Below are 12828 nucleotides of genomic sequence, written 5' to 3'. Positions count from 1 at the left end.
CCAGTGTTGCTCTGCTTTGGGACTCGTTAATAAAACACACCTGCTGTGAAAGTTGTAGATCTCAGGCATGTTTCCAAAGAGAATGTCTTTCTTGCTGCGTAGTGTTGGCGGCAGAAGCCCCGACAGAGCTGGGTTATCCATTTCAGCTCTGTAACCCTGCATTTTTAAGAGCAGCAGCGTGTGTTCAGGGAACAAATATAGGTGACAAAAACAAATATCATGAGGTAAAATCCAACCGTGAGCCTCTTTGAACTGATTCCTACCAGCAGCACTGACAGCAGCTCCTCCACATAGATCCTCTCAGTCTCTATCAGTTCCCTCATTACATGTCTGAGACACAAACAAACGCAGGAAGACAGAGAAAGGCAGCCAGAGGGCATCGTTAGCACAAAGCAAAGAGAATCATAGACTAAACATCAAAAGCAGTGCTGAGGACAGAAAGACAGACGGATGGATGGACGGATTTCTCCTTCTTACCGCTTTAAGAAATCCGGGCTGTCGTCTCCATCCAGACTGTACGAGACGCAGCTCCGACTCTCCTGGTAGTCATGAATCACCTCGATCTGAAAAGGCCGGAGAAAGGTCAGCACTGAATTTACTGTCTGATATTAAAGGGATGGCTGGAGTGAGGTTCAAACGTTACAGGCAGTCAACATCATTCTTGCAGTGGAATCTTTTTTAGCATAAATTTAGATTCAGTTGTTTTAATGCAGTAAAAGTCCACTTTAAGCCAAAGCCCCTGTTGGACTATCTGTTGGCTTCAGCCTCTGGGTCTGGATTTAATCTGAATTTAACATAAAAAAAATGCCCGGAGATCTTACCTCCTGATATTAACTGCTAATACCCTTTAACAAAAACTCACCTCACAACTCCTGAACTATCCTTTTAAGGAAAACATCACAATGACTAATCATTAGATTAAACCGACAGTTAATATACAATTTAGTCGTTCTAAGCAGGAGTAAAAATGAAGGAACAAAGTTTTCTCACTTTTCTGGGATTTGGACTTTTCCGGGATGATTTCTTGCCAGGAAGTGAAATGTCAAACGTGAACTTCAAGCCATCACCTGTAAAACCCACAATGACAAGTCATTAGCTTAATAATGGTGTTAATAGGAGTCCAACTGAGAAGAGAACCTATTTAAAACTCCAGCACATAAGACAATAAGTGTGAATGCAGCAGACTCAAATGGATTCCTGAGCTGGTAAAAAAGAAACAGATCAACAGTGTATCTTCCCCAAAAATGAAAATATCTAAAGATGTTCTTGCAGTAAAAGGTAATTGCTAACTTTTGGCTCTACTGTATGCTTGCTTTGTTCAGCCTCTCTAGAGGAACAGGATGAGACAAAAAGTTATTTAAGCTCATAAACAATGAAAGGTTACATGGAAGCTATTGAGCGGTCACTTGTTTCCCTCTGGACTGACTGATGATAACATCTGTCCTTTTTCTAGCTCACTTGTAGGGCTGGTGGTGCAAAACCCCCCCAGGCCATTCAGGCAGACCGTGGAGAGAACCTGTGAAGTGATAATCTAACCATGGGAGAAAAACTGCTGTCGCTGTGATAGGAGGTGGATTGGACACTACGTCGAATCTACAAAAACATTGAGGAGGTTACAAGAGTCGCATGCCGGTCTGGTTACCTGCCAGTGAGGATCAGTTCTATATTATGTGTCTGTGTGTTTTCTAATAAAACATGGTCTTATACCGTGTTTAGGGGAGAAGAGCGGTGACTTGGCGCGAGGTTGGTTCTCGGGTCTGGGGGCCACCAGCTGGATCGGCCGCACATGTCTGTCAGCCAGCTTCCTCAAAGAAGCTTGTCGGTTCTGGATCATCTGCTGTACCGCTGCATGCTTTTCAAAAACATTCCCAATCTGAGTCTGACAAGGAGACAAAAGAAACCAAAGATGAAGCGGAGAAAATGGTGATTAGGCTTTTTGGATGATGACTTATCGCTAACCTGTAGCTGAGGCGTGATGACAGCCTCGTATTCAATAGCCAGAATATCATGACCTGAGCTCAGCATAGACGGCGCCCCCTCCAGGAACTTCTCAATTTCCCTCAGAGACATCTGGGCGCCCTCCTTGGACTGGGACTTGTCTACTAGTTGGTTTGCTAACAAATACGCCCCATCGTCACACCAAGTCTGGGCCTGGAGGCAGAGAGCAGAAAGATGCTTTGCGATTTCTGCCAAGTCTTCATGCGTTTAAAAAGTAAAAGGTGTATTTTTTTAATACCTGCCCAAGACAAAGCAGCAGTTGGTGTGTTTGCAACAGAAAAGAGTGCTTGGACTTCAGCGCAGCAGAGAGTGTGTCACAGTGGTGGCGGAGCTCATTGCAGCGCTGCATGATGAGCCCCATGGCGTAGTGGTGACCCGCTGACAGCTGGTGTCCGTGGAGGATGATGATCTGGGCTCGAGACATCACTTCCTGGTAGAGGCAAAAGGAAAAAGACATATTTTATCCAGATTTTATTTCATAGACCAAATGAAAGTGGCGCAAGAAGGGTTTTTTTTCATATAGAAATCTGAAGAGTGTGGCGTGTGTTTGCATTCGACCTTCTTTTCTCTGAAACTCCAAAGTAACATGCGGTCCAATCAAATACCAACTTTGTGGCCTACACAAAGCAAATCGCCATGGTAGGAAGTTAAACTGAACATCAAATTACGCCATCTGTGACGGCAGCATCATGATCTGGAGATCATGACGACTAAAGAGCACAGCAGACAGGGAAAGTGTAAAAGTGTGGAAAAGTCTGAAATATAAAATAATATTCTAAGCTTTGGACGTTTCACCAAGTGAAGATTATGAAACGACTGAAAATCCACCAGGAAATGCAGCTTCACCAAACCTTACAGGCCAAATAAGGAAATAAATTTAATAACACATGTTCTTAAMTTAATCCTAAAACTACATAACATCAAGTGAAGTAAAAATGCAAAACTTGATGATATGAAATATTAAGATATAAAATCAAAATAATCTATACTTATTTGGTGAAAAAACACATTAAACATGTGGAGTGAGAAACTGGAGATCAGACTTTAACACTGAGAAATACTGACCTGTGCATTAGTTTCCATGTCGTCGAGTCTTTTCAGAAGCTGCTCTGTTTGAGCCAGAGTGTTCACATTTACGGACAATTCTCTCTCCTGATGCATGAGATGTTCAAGACACATTTCCATCTAAACAAACAGATACATCAGACATGCAAACATTAAACATTAGGCATTAACCCTGGTTTGTTTTAACACCTATCTTAAAGCACGTCTGTTACTCCTGCCTGTTTAAAACTTTAGAAATGACTGATTTGCAAAGACCTAAAGTGTCAGCTTACAATAAAAGGCAACTTAAGATATAATTTCCCTTTTTATTGTTTTGCATACTTCACAGAATTCGTTTTTTGCTTATTTTTATCAAATGACAGCCTTAAGAATAGCACACAGATTTCCCTCCAGCGCTCTAACAGTGAAAATGACGTAACAACATCACCTCCTGAAAGCTTTGCTCGTATCTGAGCAGCTGAAGGTACTGATGTAGTTTCAGATGATGCTTCTCAAAGAAGCCGTCAAAGGCCGACTCCATGTCTCTGAGCTGTGCAAGAAGCCTAAAAGAGGAACTGTCAGTCCATTGTAGCAGAGGTGTAGTGAATAAACATATTATATGGATGCAGGCAACATTAAAGACACCATTTACCTCTGTACTGTCTCCCAGTCCAGCTTCACATCCCACTGGGAATCATCATCGTTCCCAGTTGTTTCCAAGTTGGACAGAAGATGGCGACCCTCCTTTGAAACTGACCTTATTGCGTCCTTCCAGAGAAAAAATGTGCATAAAAAAATGCAGGTCGAGATCAGATTTGGTAATGTGAGTAAATGCACCTTGCACGCAGCCTTACCTTGAGCTTTTTGTACTTTTCTGTGTGTGTCTCCAGGAGCTGCTCGATGGCTTTCCCCTCGTCCGGCAGCTCTGCCTCTGCCAGCTCGGTGCCAAAGCCCTGCAGCATCTGAGCGATGTCTTTCACCGTCACGGCAAAACTTTCAATGGCCTTTCAATAGTGAAAAGCAAACAGAAAAGTATGTTAAATTCTCTGAGACATTTTTAGACGAAAATTCCTGTGATGACTTAATAAAACTGTTAATTGTTATAATTTAATGTTGGCCTCCAGCTTGTTAGTGAATCCTTTTACCGTCCGTAAAACAATCCAGTCACTGTGACAGTAGTCCAAAGTGCCTCCAAACTCTGATGTCAGCTGGTTTTCATCAATGTAGCGCAGCAGGTCTGTGACAGAACTCAGCATCACCACCTAAACATTAAGACAAACCTGAGAGCTCACAAAAAGACCTGCTTTCACACGACTTTTTAAGTCTTCAATCGTTCAAAAACATTGTTCTGGTCAAAAATTAGATTTATGTCCTGTTTATCCAATGTGATGCATAATATGAAACATTTTTTCACTTTGAACTACCAAAAATCTGGGAAAGATCCCAAGACAGCATGGTATAGCGTGATAAAAACAAATGTTGAAACTGAAATGAGTTTACCAGGAAACATTTGACTTATGGAGCTCCGGTTTGTAACAATAATGAGGTGTACCTTGTCATGAAGTGAGACAAATTTGGTAACTGAAGAGTAGCTGCCTTACTGGCATCTTGAGCATGAAGTCATCCTGGCTGAAGCGGAAACCAATATCTGTTACAGTACGGTGGAAGAAGCTGGTGGGTCGGAGCACCAAGACCAGGTGGAGGTTCCCAGGAAAGGAGGCCTTGATGAGAGGAAAGAAGAACCGAAGATAATCACACAGTTTTGCCTTTGGTGGACATCATGTTACCAATAACCAAACTCATTGTTCCTTTCATGAAGGCATCACTCCTGATATTTTCATCGACTTCCTCAGATGCACTGTACTCCATTATGCACTTTTGTTTTTACTTTTTATACTGCAATGTATGAGACTTTGTTGCTTTAGCAGTTGCATTTGATCTGGATTTAAAGTTCAGTTCCCACCTTTTTTTTAAAACACCATTTCAACCTTAGGTTGGTTGAGGTCATTGCTTGACCCCGAGACGGCATTCAGACACAATGAGGTCTAATGAAGACAGCAGCATCCGCCTACCGCACTGAACCTATAGTAAATCAAGTGAGCCCAAAGTAAATTCAAGGTTTTTTTTTTAAGTCAACTCATGCAGCAACATTTGACCGTGCGGCCATTACGCAATGCTTTATCTTCGTTTTAGCAACTTGCAACTTCTTAGATTCCTTTAGCCCGACGCATTTTTATGTCCTTATGTGGAGATAAAAATGTAATCTATCATCGGTTTTGTGCAGGATGTGCAGACAGCCGGCTGCATGACTAAGCAGAAGCTCCCGCTGCACCGCAGTGCTACAGTCTGCGCCGCTGCCGCATACACCCTGCCCGTCTAAAAACTTAACCCCGAACTCTTCACACCAAGAACCAGAATACAGAAGGCGCTGGTTACCGGGCTCCTCCGGACCTTTGGCATCCCTCGGTGAAAAAAGCAATCAGTCATGGTGTCGGAAGCCATCTCTAGTCAATATAATTTCCCGGCTGACCGCTGGAAATCGGTGCCAAGGTAAGATGTGCGGCTCCTTCCCCCGACCGCCTGGCAACAGCCGGAGCTCTGCTGCCGCCCTGCGCCTCTGCGATGGAGGGCGGCAGCGCATCTCTGCAACATTTCCTCCGCCCGCCCGGCTTCCTCCTCATCCTTTCTCCCCGCGTCATCGCACAGTTTTTGCTTATTCATGCGTTTGCAGCGATACGCAGAGGGGACTCTCCGAACAGACGGCACGAATAGGATCCCCATGAAAACAATGCTTCACCCAAATCAAGCAAGTTTAACATTAATACGCATAAATGAGAGGAGGACAACTTGACCTAACAAAGATCTGCGTCAGGACCATGGACAGCAACTCCTCAATACAGGGTTCGGTTTCAATTCAAACCTTTTCCAGACTCACATTTTGTTCATTTTTAAAAAGTAATACACAACTGCACAGTGAATTTATATCCAATATTGAACCTGTTAAAGCAGACAACGAGAGAAAGACCCAGCGTGAAAGAAGATGAGAAGGAAAGAAAGAATCGAAAGAGTGAAAGAAACAAACAAAAATGAAGAGAAAGAGTGAAAGAAAGAGGGAACTTACTGCTATCCTGGCCAGAGCGGTTTTGATAGAGGCCCATGTATCCAGTCTTCGGTCTAAGATGATGATAAATTTAACTCCTGGTTGTCTTGTTCTACAAACAAAAATATGCATCCTTGTTATTAGTTTCAGTTATTACATTTATGGCTTATAATAGAAACAAACACATGAATTCAAATAATACTATTTCATGTAATTACGTGTTCTTCATCTAAATGGATTACAGTCTTTGGAGAGGATAATAAGCCTCTGACCTTACAGTCTTCCCTAATCTCCGGAGAGATGAGGTTATGACAAAAAGGGCATCAGTAGGACATTTGGCTCTGAGCTACAGATCAGCGGCGCCTGCTGTGCTCAGAATACAAGGATTTGGTGCAGTGCAGAAAGAGGGAGAGAGTCAGCGAGGAAGAGCAGCTAAACGATGGAGGACGCACCGAGGGATGAGGGTGAGGTAGGTAAAGACTTTGGCTAAAGCTTCCTCTGGAATGTCACTGAACGCTGAGCATTCTGGGAGGGTGATGATGACGCTTGAGTCTTCCCCGCGCCCTCCTGCAGAAAAACAGAAGCATAAGCATCATTTCTTATAATGCATACAACATGTGGCACAGGTAACTGAATCATGAAGAAGAACTTACCTGACAGATATGCAACTTGTTTCTCTATATATCCTCCCACTTCCTTCAGGCTCAAAGGGACAGTCACCTCTACAGCATGACACAAGTAGGAGGAAACTTGAGATGCACCACAATGATACTAAGTGGGAATATTTATGAATTAATTTAAGTGTTCCTCAAGCCAATCAGTATTTAATTAAATGAAAAAGTTTTAAACCAACACAATTTCTTTTATACTTTATTTCCATTAAACCCGAGTCATTTTTCAAAGTGTTTTTAAATGATTGCTCCTGAAAGATTTCTCACAGTAAATGTTTTTGGCTCCTCTTTGACTCATTTTCTGTCTGTTCTCCAGAGCCAGTAGTTTCCAGACGACAGCTCTCTGGGGATCACCTTGTCGATGCTTCAGTTCCCATCTTTTAAACTTCACAGTTCCAGTGATGAAATGGAAATTGCCTTTTGTCTTTTTGACATTTTGCCAGTCAGTCAAGGTTGAACTCGGTGAATAAAACTTATTCTAATTCAGATCTCAAAAACACCAATGCTGCCGACTGAAACTTCCCCACTGAAAGTATAAGATAAATACTTTGTTTAAACAGGATGTGATGTTTAAATCAGTCTAATTTTTCTCATGAAGTCATGTGCACTTGGAACTGCAAGATATTTTTATTTACTTTTAAGAGTTCCTCTAAACTACGACTTCAAAGGGGCAAATTATGCAACAAAAATCCTAGCAGCACATCTGACTGCTGAATGCTAAAACTGAATCAAGGACTGATTTCTCAGGATCTTACATTAAAGGTCTGCACATTTATCCAACCTCATATATTTTTTACTTGATCTCCATAAATGTGTTTCTCAGTTTAATTATGCAGGATGTATATCACTTTGAAGGCAGAAAAAGTTGATAAATTATTGAACATGTAGTCAATTTCTTTACATCACAATTACCAGGGTTGTGTAGACATTTAAGATCTCCGCTACCTGCCTGCATTAAGAGAATTTATTCATTCTACAGCAACTTATTCTAGGATAAAGCAGCATTTAGATGGCCATCTTAACTCAGTTAATGTTCCTCTCAGTAGTGGAGAGATAGTCATTGTAGTTTATACCAGACTATTGTCTGCAGTGCTCAGTCTGATAAAGAGCAGATGCACAATATTGTCATGTCACTGTTAGCAAACGTCTAATGCAGATCCCGGTTGATCCTCAAAGTAAAGAGAAATGCAGCAGAGACAGCATTACACAGTGTGGATGTATTGGTTTATTTGAGTCTTACAACATGTTGCCTTCAGCTGCAGCAGATCAGAGTGCAATGATTCTCTCAAATGTCATCATTTCCTCATAAAAAATTAATCAGTGCAGAGGAGCAGAAATAGATGAAAAAAGAGGAGGGGAAGGCTGGAGAGCGATTATAGGAGCAAACTAGGTGTTATTTTCCATGAGGCGACTGCAGTAATCCTGTGCAAGTAATAAGCTCCACCAGTAGCTGCTGAATATTTCATGTGTGTCAGTAACAGAGAGAAGTTGAGCCAAGTCAGACCAAAGCAGCAGAACTGGATGCTGTGCAGACACACACATTCAGGATAAAGTTACTGTCACACTTGAATAGCCGTGTGATCATTAATATCCAGTCCTGGAAGACAACAGCAGAATGGGGAAAGATTTTAAACGGACATAAAGCGATGTTAAAGATTATTATTAATTCAATCTACGCTGCAGGACAATATCTAACACCTCAGGAAGTGCAGGGTTAAGTTTTTGCATAAACTGGAACGGATAAGTAGAAACTTTGTAAGCACATTTTCCTGACCTCAAGAGGGAAGTCAGCCTAATTAAAGTGCAGAGCTCCTGTATCCATCAAATGAAGGATGCCCTATGCAGCAAACCGCAGTGCTGTTTATAAACTTTGCAATTTTATGGAAACACCACACTCGCTCTTGACCCTGAAATACTAGCAGCTCCTTTAATGATTGATTGCTTCGTGCTACTTCAGCGATGCTGCATGCTACTACCACAGGAACCTACCTATACAGAATGCCTTTTAAAGTATTCATAAGTAAGGTAATTTTATTTATAAAACACATTTTCAGCAGCAAGGCAATTCAAAGTGCTTTACATGAGTGCAAGTAGTGCATATTAGTAAAAAAGGGAAAAAGAATATGCATTGTTTACTTTCCTTAATAATAGAAATCTGGGATGTGATTTCTGCTGCATAGCTCTATTTTTTCCCCTTTACTCAGACAACCCCAAATAAAATAAAGCATGACCAGTTCAGATGAGAGAAGCTGCCAAAACTCTGATGCTAACCACCAGTAAGTAGAGTAATAATCCATAAGCTAGGGCTGGACAATATGGCTGAAAAGCATACTATAGCATTTCATAGCATTTCATAGCATTTCATATCATTTCATATCATTTCATATCGATAATTATTTATTTGAGTTTTATTTTAAATATCTGACATAATAATAAACTGGTGGTGTGACCGTTCCTGTTTTATCCACAGCTTTCCATCTCATTGTTCTTCATTTCTAAGCAGTTATGGTGGCAAAACCCTAAACTGCTGCTACACCAGGTTAACAGGTTGTTGCCAGGTAACCAAACAGGAAGTGAATTAATTGATGCTGCAAACCTTCTTTGCTAGCCATTACAGGTTTAGCGGCTGAAGTCCTTCATGTGCCTACATCACCCAGAATGCTGTGCAGTTCAGTGAAATTGTTGACTATTCTATCAGGTGTATTATCTATTGATAACGTGTGTATCGTGATCTACATTGTTATTGATTTATGGTCCAGCTCTTCTGTAACATGTAATAATCACAATTACTTGAAAGAAAGGCTTGCAATATTTCACTATATAACTCTTTATAATTTACAACTTTCACTTTCTGAAATGAGTGATTAAAAGTATTGAACTTTTTTGGGATATTCAGATTTTCTAAACTGTATTGTATGCATGACTTGGTGTATTAAAATTTTTTAAGAATATCAAATCCTTTCCATTTTATTAAAAACAAACATGGGTGTGCTTTTTTTCACATTGGAAATGTTTGAACATGACCTCTTCAGCCGACACGCAGCACGCTGTAGGACACACTGCCCAAAGCTCTGCTTGCTCTTCTGTTCTTACATGGATAGAAAAAAAGAAAAGTTTTCCAGTGTGGATGGAAACAGTGATTTACTTCAGACCAAAACCTTCAGTGTGCTTACAAAGCTGAGGGCAGGAAGCTTATCTCTGTTGTCCAAACAACGATAACCATCTACATTTACTTCATCACATGCTGCACCTGTAACAAGCACTCTACATTATATAACTCCACTTTTTATCCATAACATACATAAAAAAAAATAAAATAATTTAATTTTCATCAGTGAAGAAAGTAAAAGAGAGCCAACATTTTCATTCTGTGTGCTCCTGTTTCCAAACATTGAAAAAGAAGATCCAGTGCAGTGAAGAGGGTCTGGTTGAATGTAGAGAGCACAAACCCAGAAATGCTGCATCCGCTCTGATTTCACACACACCAAAAAAAAAAAAGCAGAACCTCTTAATCCATGGCAGGCTAAGAAGCATGATGTCACACAAACACTTTCATAAAACGCTGAGGCCGAGCCTCATACTGCTTTTAGGTCATGAGGTTTTTTGCTAAATGAAGCTTTAAATGCTTAAGGGATTAGATTGGTTGGTGGCAGGATTCTGGTAGAAACCAGAGTGGAGGAAAAAAAAAAAAACATCCACTGGGATACATGAAAGCTGGGTTGGTTTTAGATCAGAAAAGCCAGAAGAAGAAACTGTACAGAACAGCACTGTGAAGTGGAGACGATGCTTTAAATGTTCTCTTTTATGGTCCTGCATCCAATAAAACAGTGGTTCTCAAACTTCAACTTTTAGACGTGGCCCCTCTCCTACATGCTTGAATTAAATGGTAAAACTGCTCACTAGCATCTACAGAGGTCTAACTGAGCTATGAGCCAGGTGTGCTCAAGAAGAGACATCAAAAAGTTGCAGGACTGGAGTTTGAGAGCACTGCAATAAAATAATTCCTGCAGGATTTTGTCTCTAGTGTCATTTAAGTTGTTCTTAGAGCAATGCCTGCATTATTACAAGCAGTCTGTCCCATCAACTGTAAATAGAAAAATGCATTGATTTTCCTGAAATGAATTTTACTCTTGTGTTTTATAATTTCCAGCAAACCACAGTCAGAGTCATTATCCACAAATGGAGAAAACATGGAACATGAACCTTACAAGAAATGTCCAGCTGACTAAAACTAACAGAAGAACGTGTTGACGACTCATCCATGAAGCCACAAAGAACCTAGAAAAATGTTTAAAACATTTAAGGCAAAGGAGGCTTGCAGCAACATCAACATTAATGATGTAACAATAAGACATATATATAGAGCAAAAATGGAAACAGTGGGAAAAGTTTCAAGGTGGAAACCACTGCTAACTAAAAATTAAACAAAACCTCGTCTCAAGAAAAAATATCTTTGTGATCGTCAAGACTGTTTGGAAAATGTTCAGTGAAAACTAACATGATTGTTGAACCAGGAGATAACATGAACAACCAAACAGTGACGTTAATGTGATGCTTTGACATAATTTGTTGCTTTTTAACCAGGAAGACTTGCTTTAACCAATTTAATCTTAAATTATCCTCTCAACAAAAATAATCCTTCAGTAAAATGCTCACTTAGGTTAATCAGCAAGACAATTATCCTTGATTGAGATTGTTGCCAATAAAAAATAAATAAATTAATTAATAAAAAAACAATTAATTGATTTCGCAAGGAGGTTAATTCTAAGGCAGATTCTGGTTTGGACAGCTTATTTTGTCAGAGTAAAGAGACTGTATCATGTATTCACTCTATTTACCTTTGATAGTCCAAATTTGTGTGATGATCTGTGACATCAAAGTGTGCAAAATGTGAGACAGTTCTACACACACTCTGTAAGAAGATTAGGGTGAATAGTGAGTGAGAAGTGTTAGAGTATTACTCTCAGAAAGGCATTTTCTCTTTCAGCTGTCAAATCCAGGCCAGATTCAACAAGCAGCAAATGTCAAAAAGTGAAACAGCTAACCTGCACTTTTCCAGTCTACCCTTCATTTTCCGATGTAAATCTCAACGGCCTTGTGCCCCAACAATAAACATCAACTTGGCCATACGTACTTTTATGAATATTTGATGAAAACTACGGGCCGTATTAATCTCTAACAGTGATCTATACAATATGTTGATTCCGGCTACAAATCCTTCCCATAGATTGAAAATGCATCCATCTGGGGTGGCTGAAAATAGCTCACATAATCCCTGCGCTGCTCCACTGCTGAAGCAAAGCTACAGGAACTAGAACATCAATAATAGTGAAGCTGCACATCTCCAGTTACCGTCTGTTGGAACTTGGGGTTAAAGTAAGCGGAGATGTGTTGCAGCGCGTCTCTTTTCGGTAAATTGTGAAGAAGAGGACGGGATTCATAAAGGACTGCGCTGAGAAGCCCGATATAATTCCTAAGGTCGGTCAGCATCAATAACTTACGCTGCAGGGTGCTCTCCAGCTGGGAGCCGGCCTGCAGGAGGCAGCGGTAGCACTCCATCTCCGCAGACTCTTTGGCCAGGTCCCTCTCCTCCTGCAGCGAGGCTGGGCCCATTCCCTCCGCTTCCGTCACAGAATCAGGCTGGGACAACCGCTTCCATCACATCGTCTTCTTGCTGGTCCGGCCTTCCATAACACAAGTTTTACCGACACCTTTACGTGCTACAACGAGAGATCCATGACGTTCCCTGAAAGGTCGTCGACCTTGAAGCTGCAGCCTCCACGCCGAAACACACGACTACATCACAAACACACACAGCAGCAGCAGCAGCTCGTTGACGGGTCGCAGCCCCGACTGGGTGTGATGATGTCTTGTTCTCCTCTGGTTGATACACACCAGTCGACAGTGTGTCCTGCTCTCAGCAGCAGTTAGCTGCTTCAAAACAAACAGAGCTCCATCTGGCCACGGCTGCCTGTCCGCTCTCTTCCCCTCCCCTCCCGGAGCATTAGTGCGTCA

At 41.2% G+C, this 12828-nt stretch overlaps 1 protein-coding gene across 6 annotated transcripts in view; it reads right to left on the bottom strand.

Annotated features, from left to right (window-relative positions):
- mcf2a (MCF.2 cell line derived transforming sequence a) overlaps window positions 1–12828 on the bottom strand; it is a 22957-nt gene extending 10129 nt beyond the window's left edge. The window contains exons 1-17 of one of the 6 annotated variants that reach the window (XR_534684.2): window positions 12315–12825; window positions 6796–6864; window positions 6595–6709; window positions 6164–6254; window positions 4644–4763; window positions 4188–4304; window positions 3897–4046; window positions 3695–3810; window positions 3491–3617; window positions 3064–3183; window positions 2237–2428; window positions 1960–2151; window positions 1708–1879; window positions 991–1067; window positions 478–563; window positions 264–330; window positions 41–156 (exon numbers count right to left, since the gene is read on the bottom strand). Coding sequence is in view for 5 of the 6 variants with exons in the window: in XM_008420734.2 (XP_008418956.1) it covers window positions 41–156; window positions 264–330; window positions 478–563; window positions 991–1067; window positions 1708–1879; window positions 1960–2151; window positions 2237–2428; window positions 3064–3183; window positions 3491–3617; window positions 3695–3810; window positions 3897–4046; window positions 4188–4304; window positions 4644–4763; window positions 6164–6254; window positions 6595–6709; window positions 6796–6864; window positions 12315–12426 (2039 nt within the window). In the remaining variant the exon portion in view is untranslated. Of the gene's footprint in view, window positions 1–40; window positions 157–263; window positions 331–477; window positions 564–990; window positions 1068–1707; window positions 1880–1959; window positions 2152–2236; window positions 2429–3063; window positions 3184–3490; window positions 3618–3694; window positions 3811–3896; window positions 4047–4187; window positions 4305–4594; window positions 4764–5478; window positions 6073–6163; window positions 6255–6594; window positions 6710–6795; window positions 6865–12314 lie in introns of those variants that run through there. The other 5 variants (XM_008420734.2, XM_008420731.2, XM_008420732.2 and 2 more) reach the window with 5 other exon arrangements.

The sequence above is a fragment of the Poecilia reticulata genome, linkage group LG10 (assembly GCF_000633615.1).
Source record: "Poecilia reticulata strain Guanapo linkage group LG10, Guppy_female_1.0+MT, whole genome shotgun sequence".
In the NCBI taxonomy this organism is placed as follows: Eukaryota; Metazoa; Chordata; class Actinopteri; order Cyprinodontiformes; family Poeciliidae; genus Poecilia; species Poecilia reticulata.
Note: the sequence above shows the minus strand (reverse complement) of the source record. Positions and strands in the feature narration are given on the sequence as shown.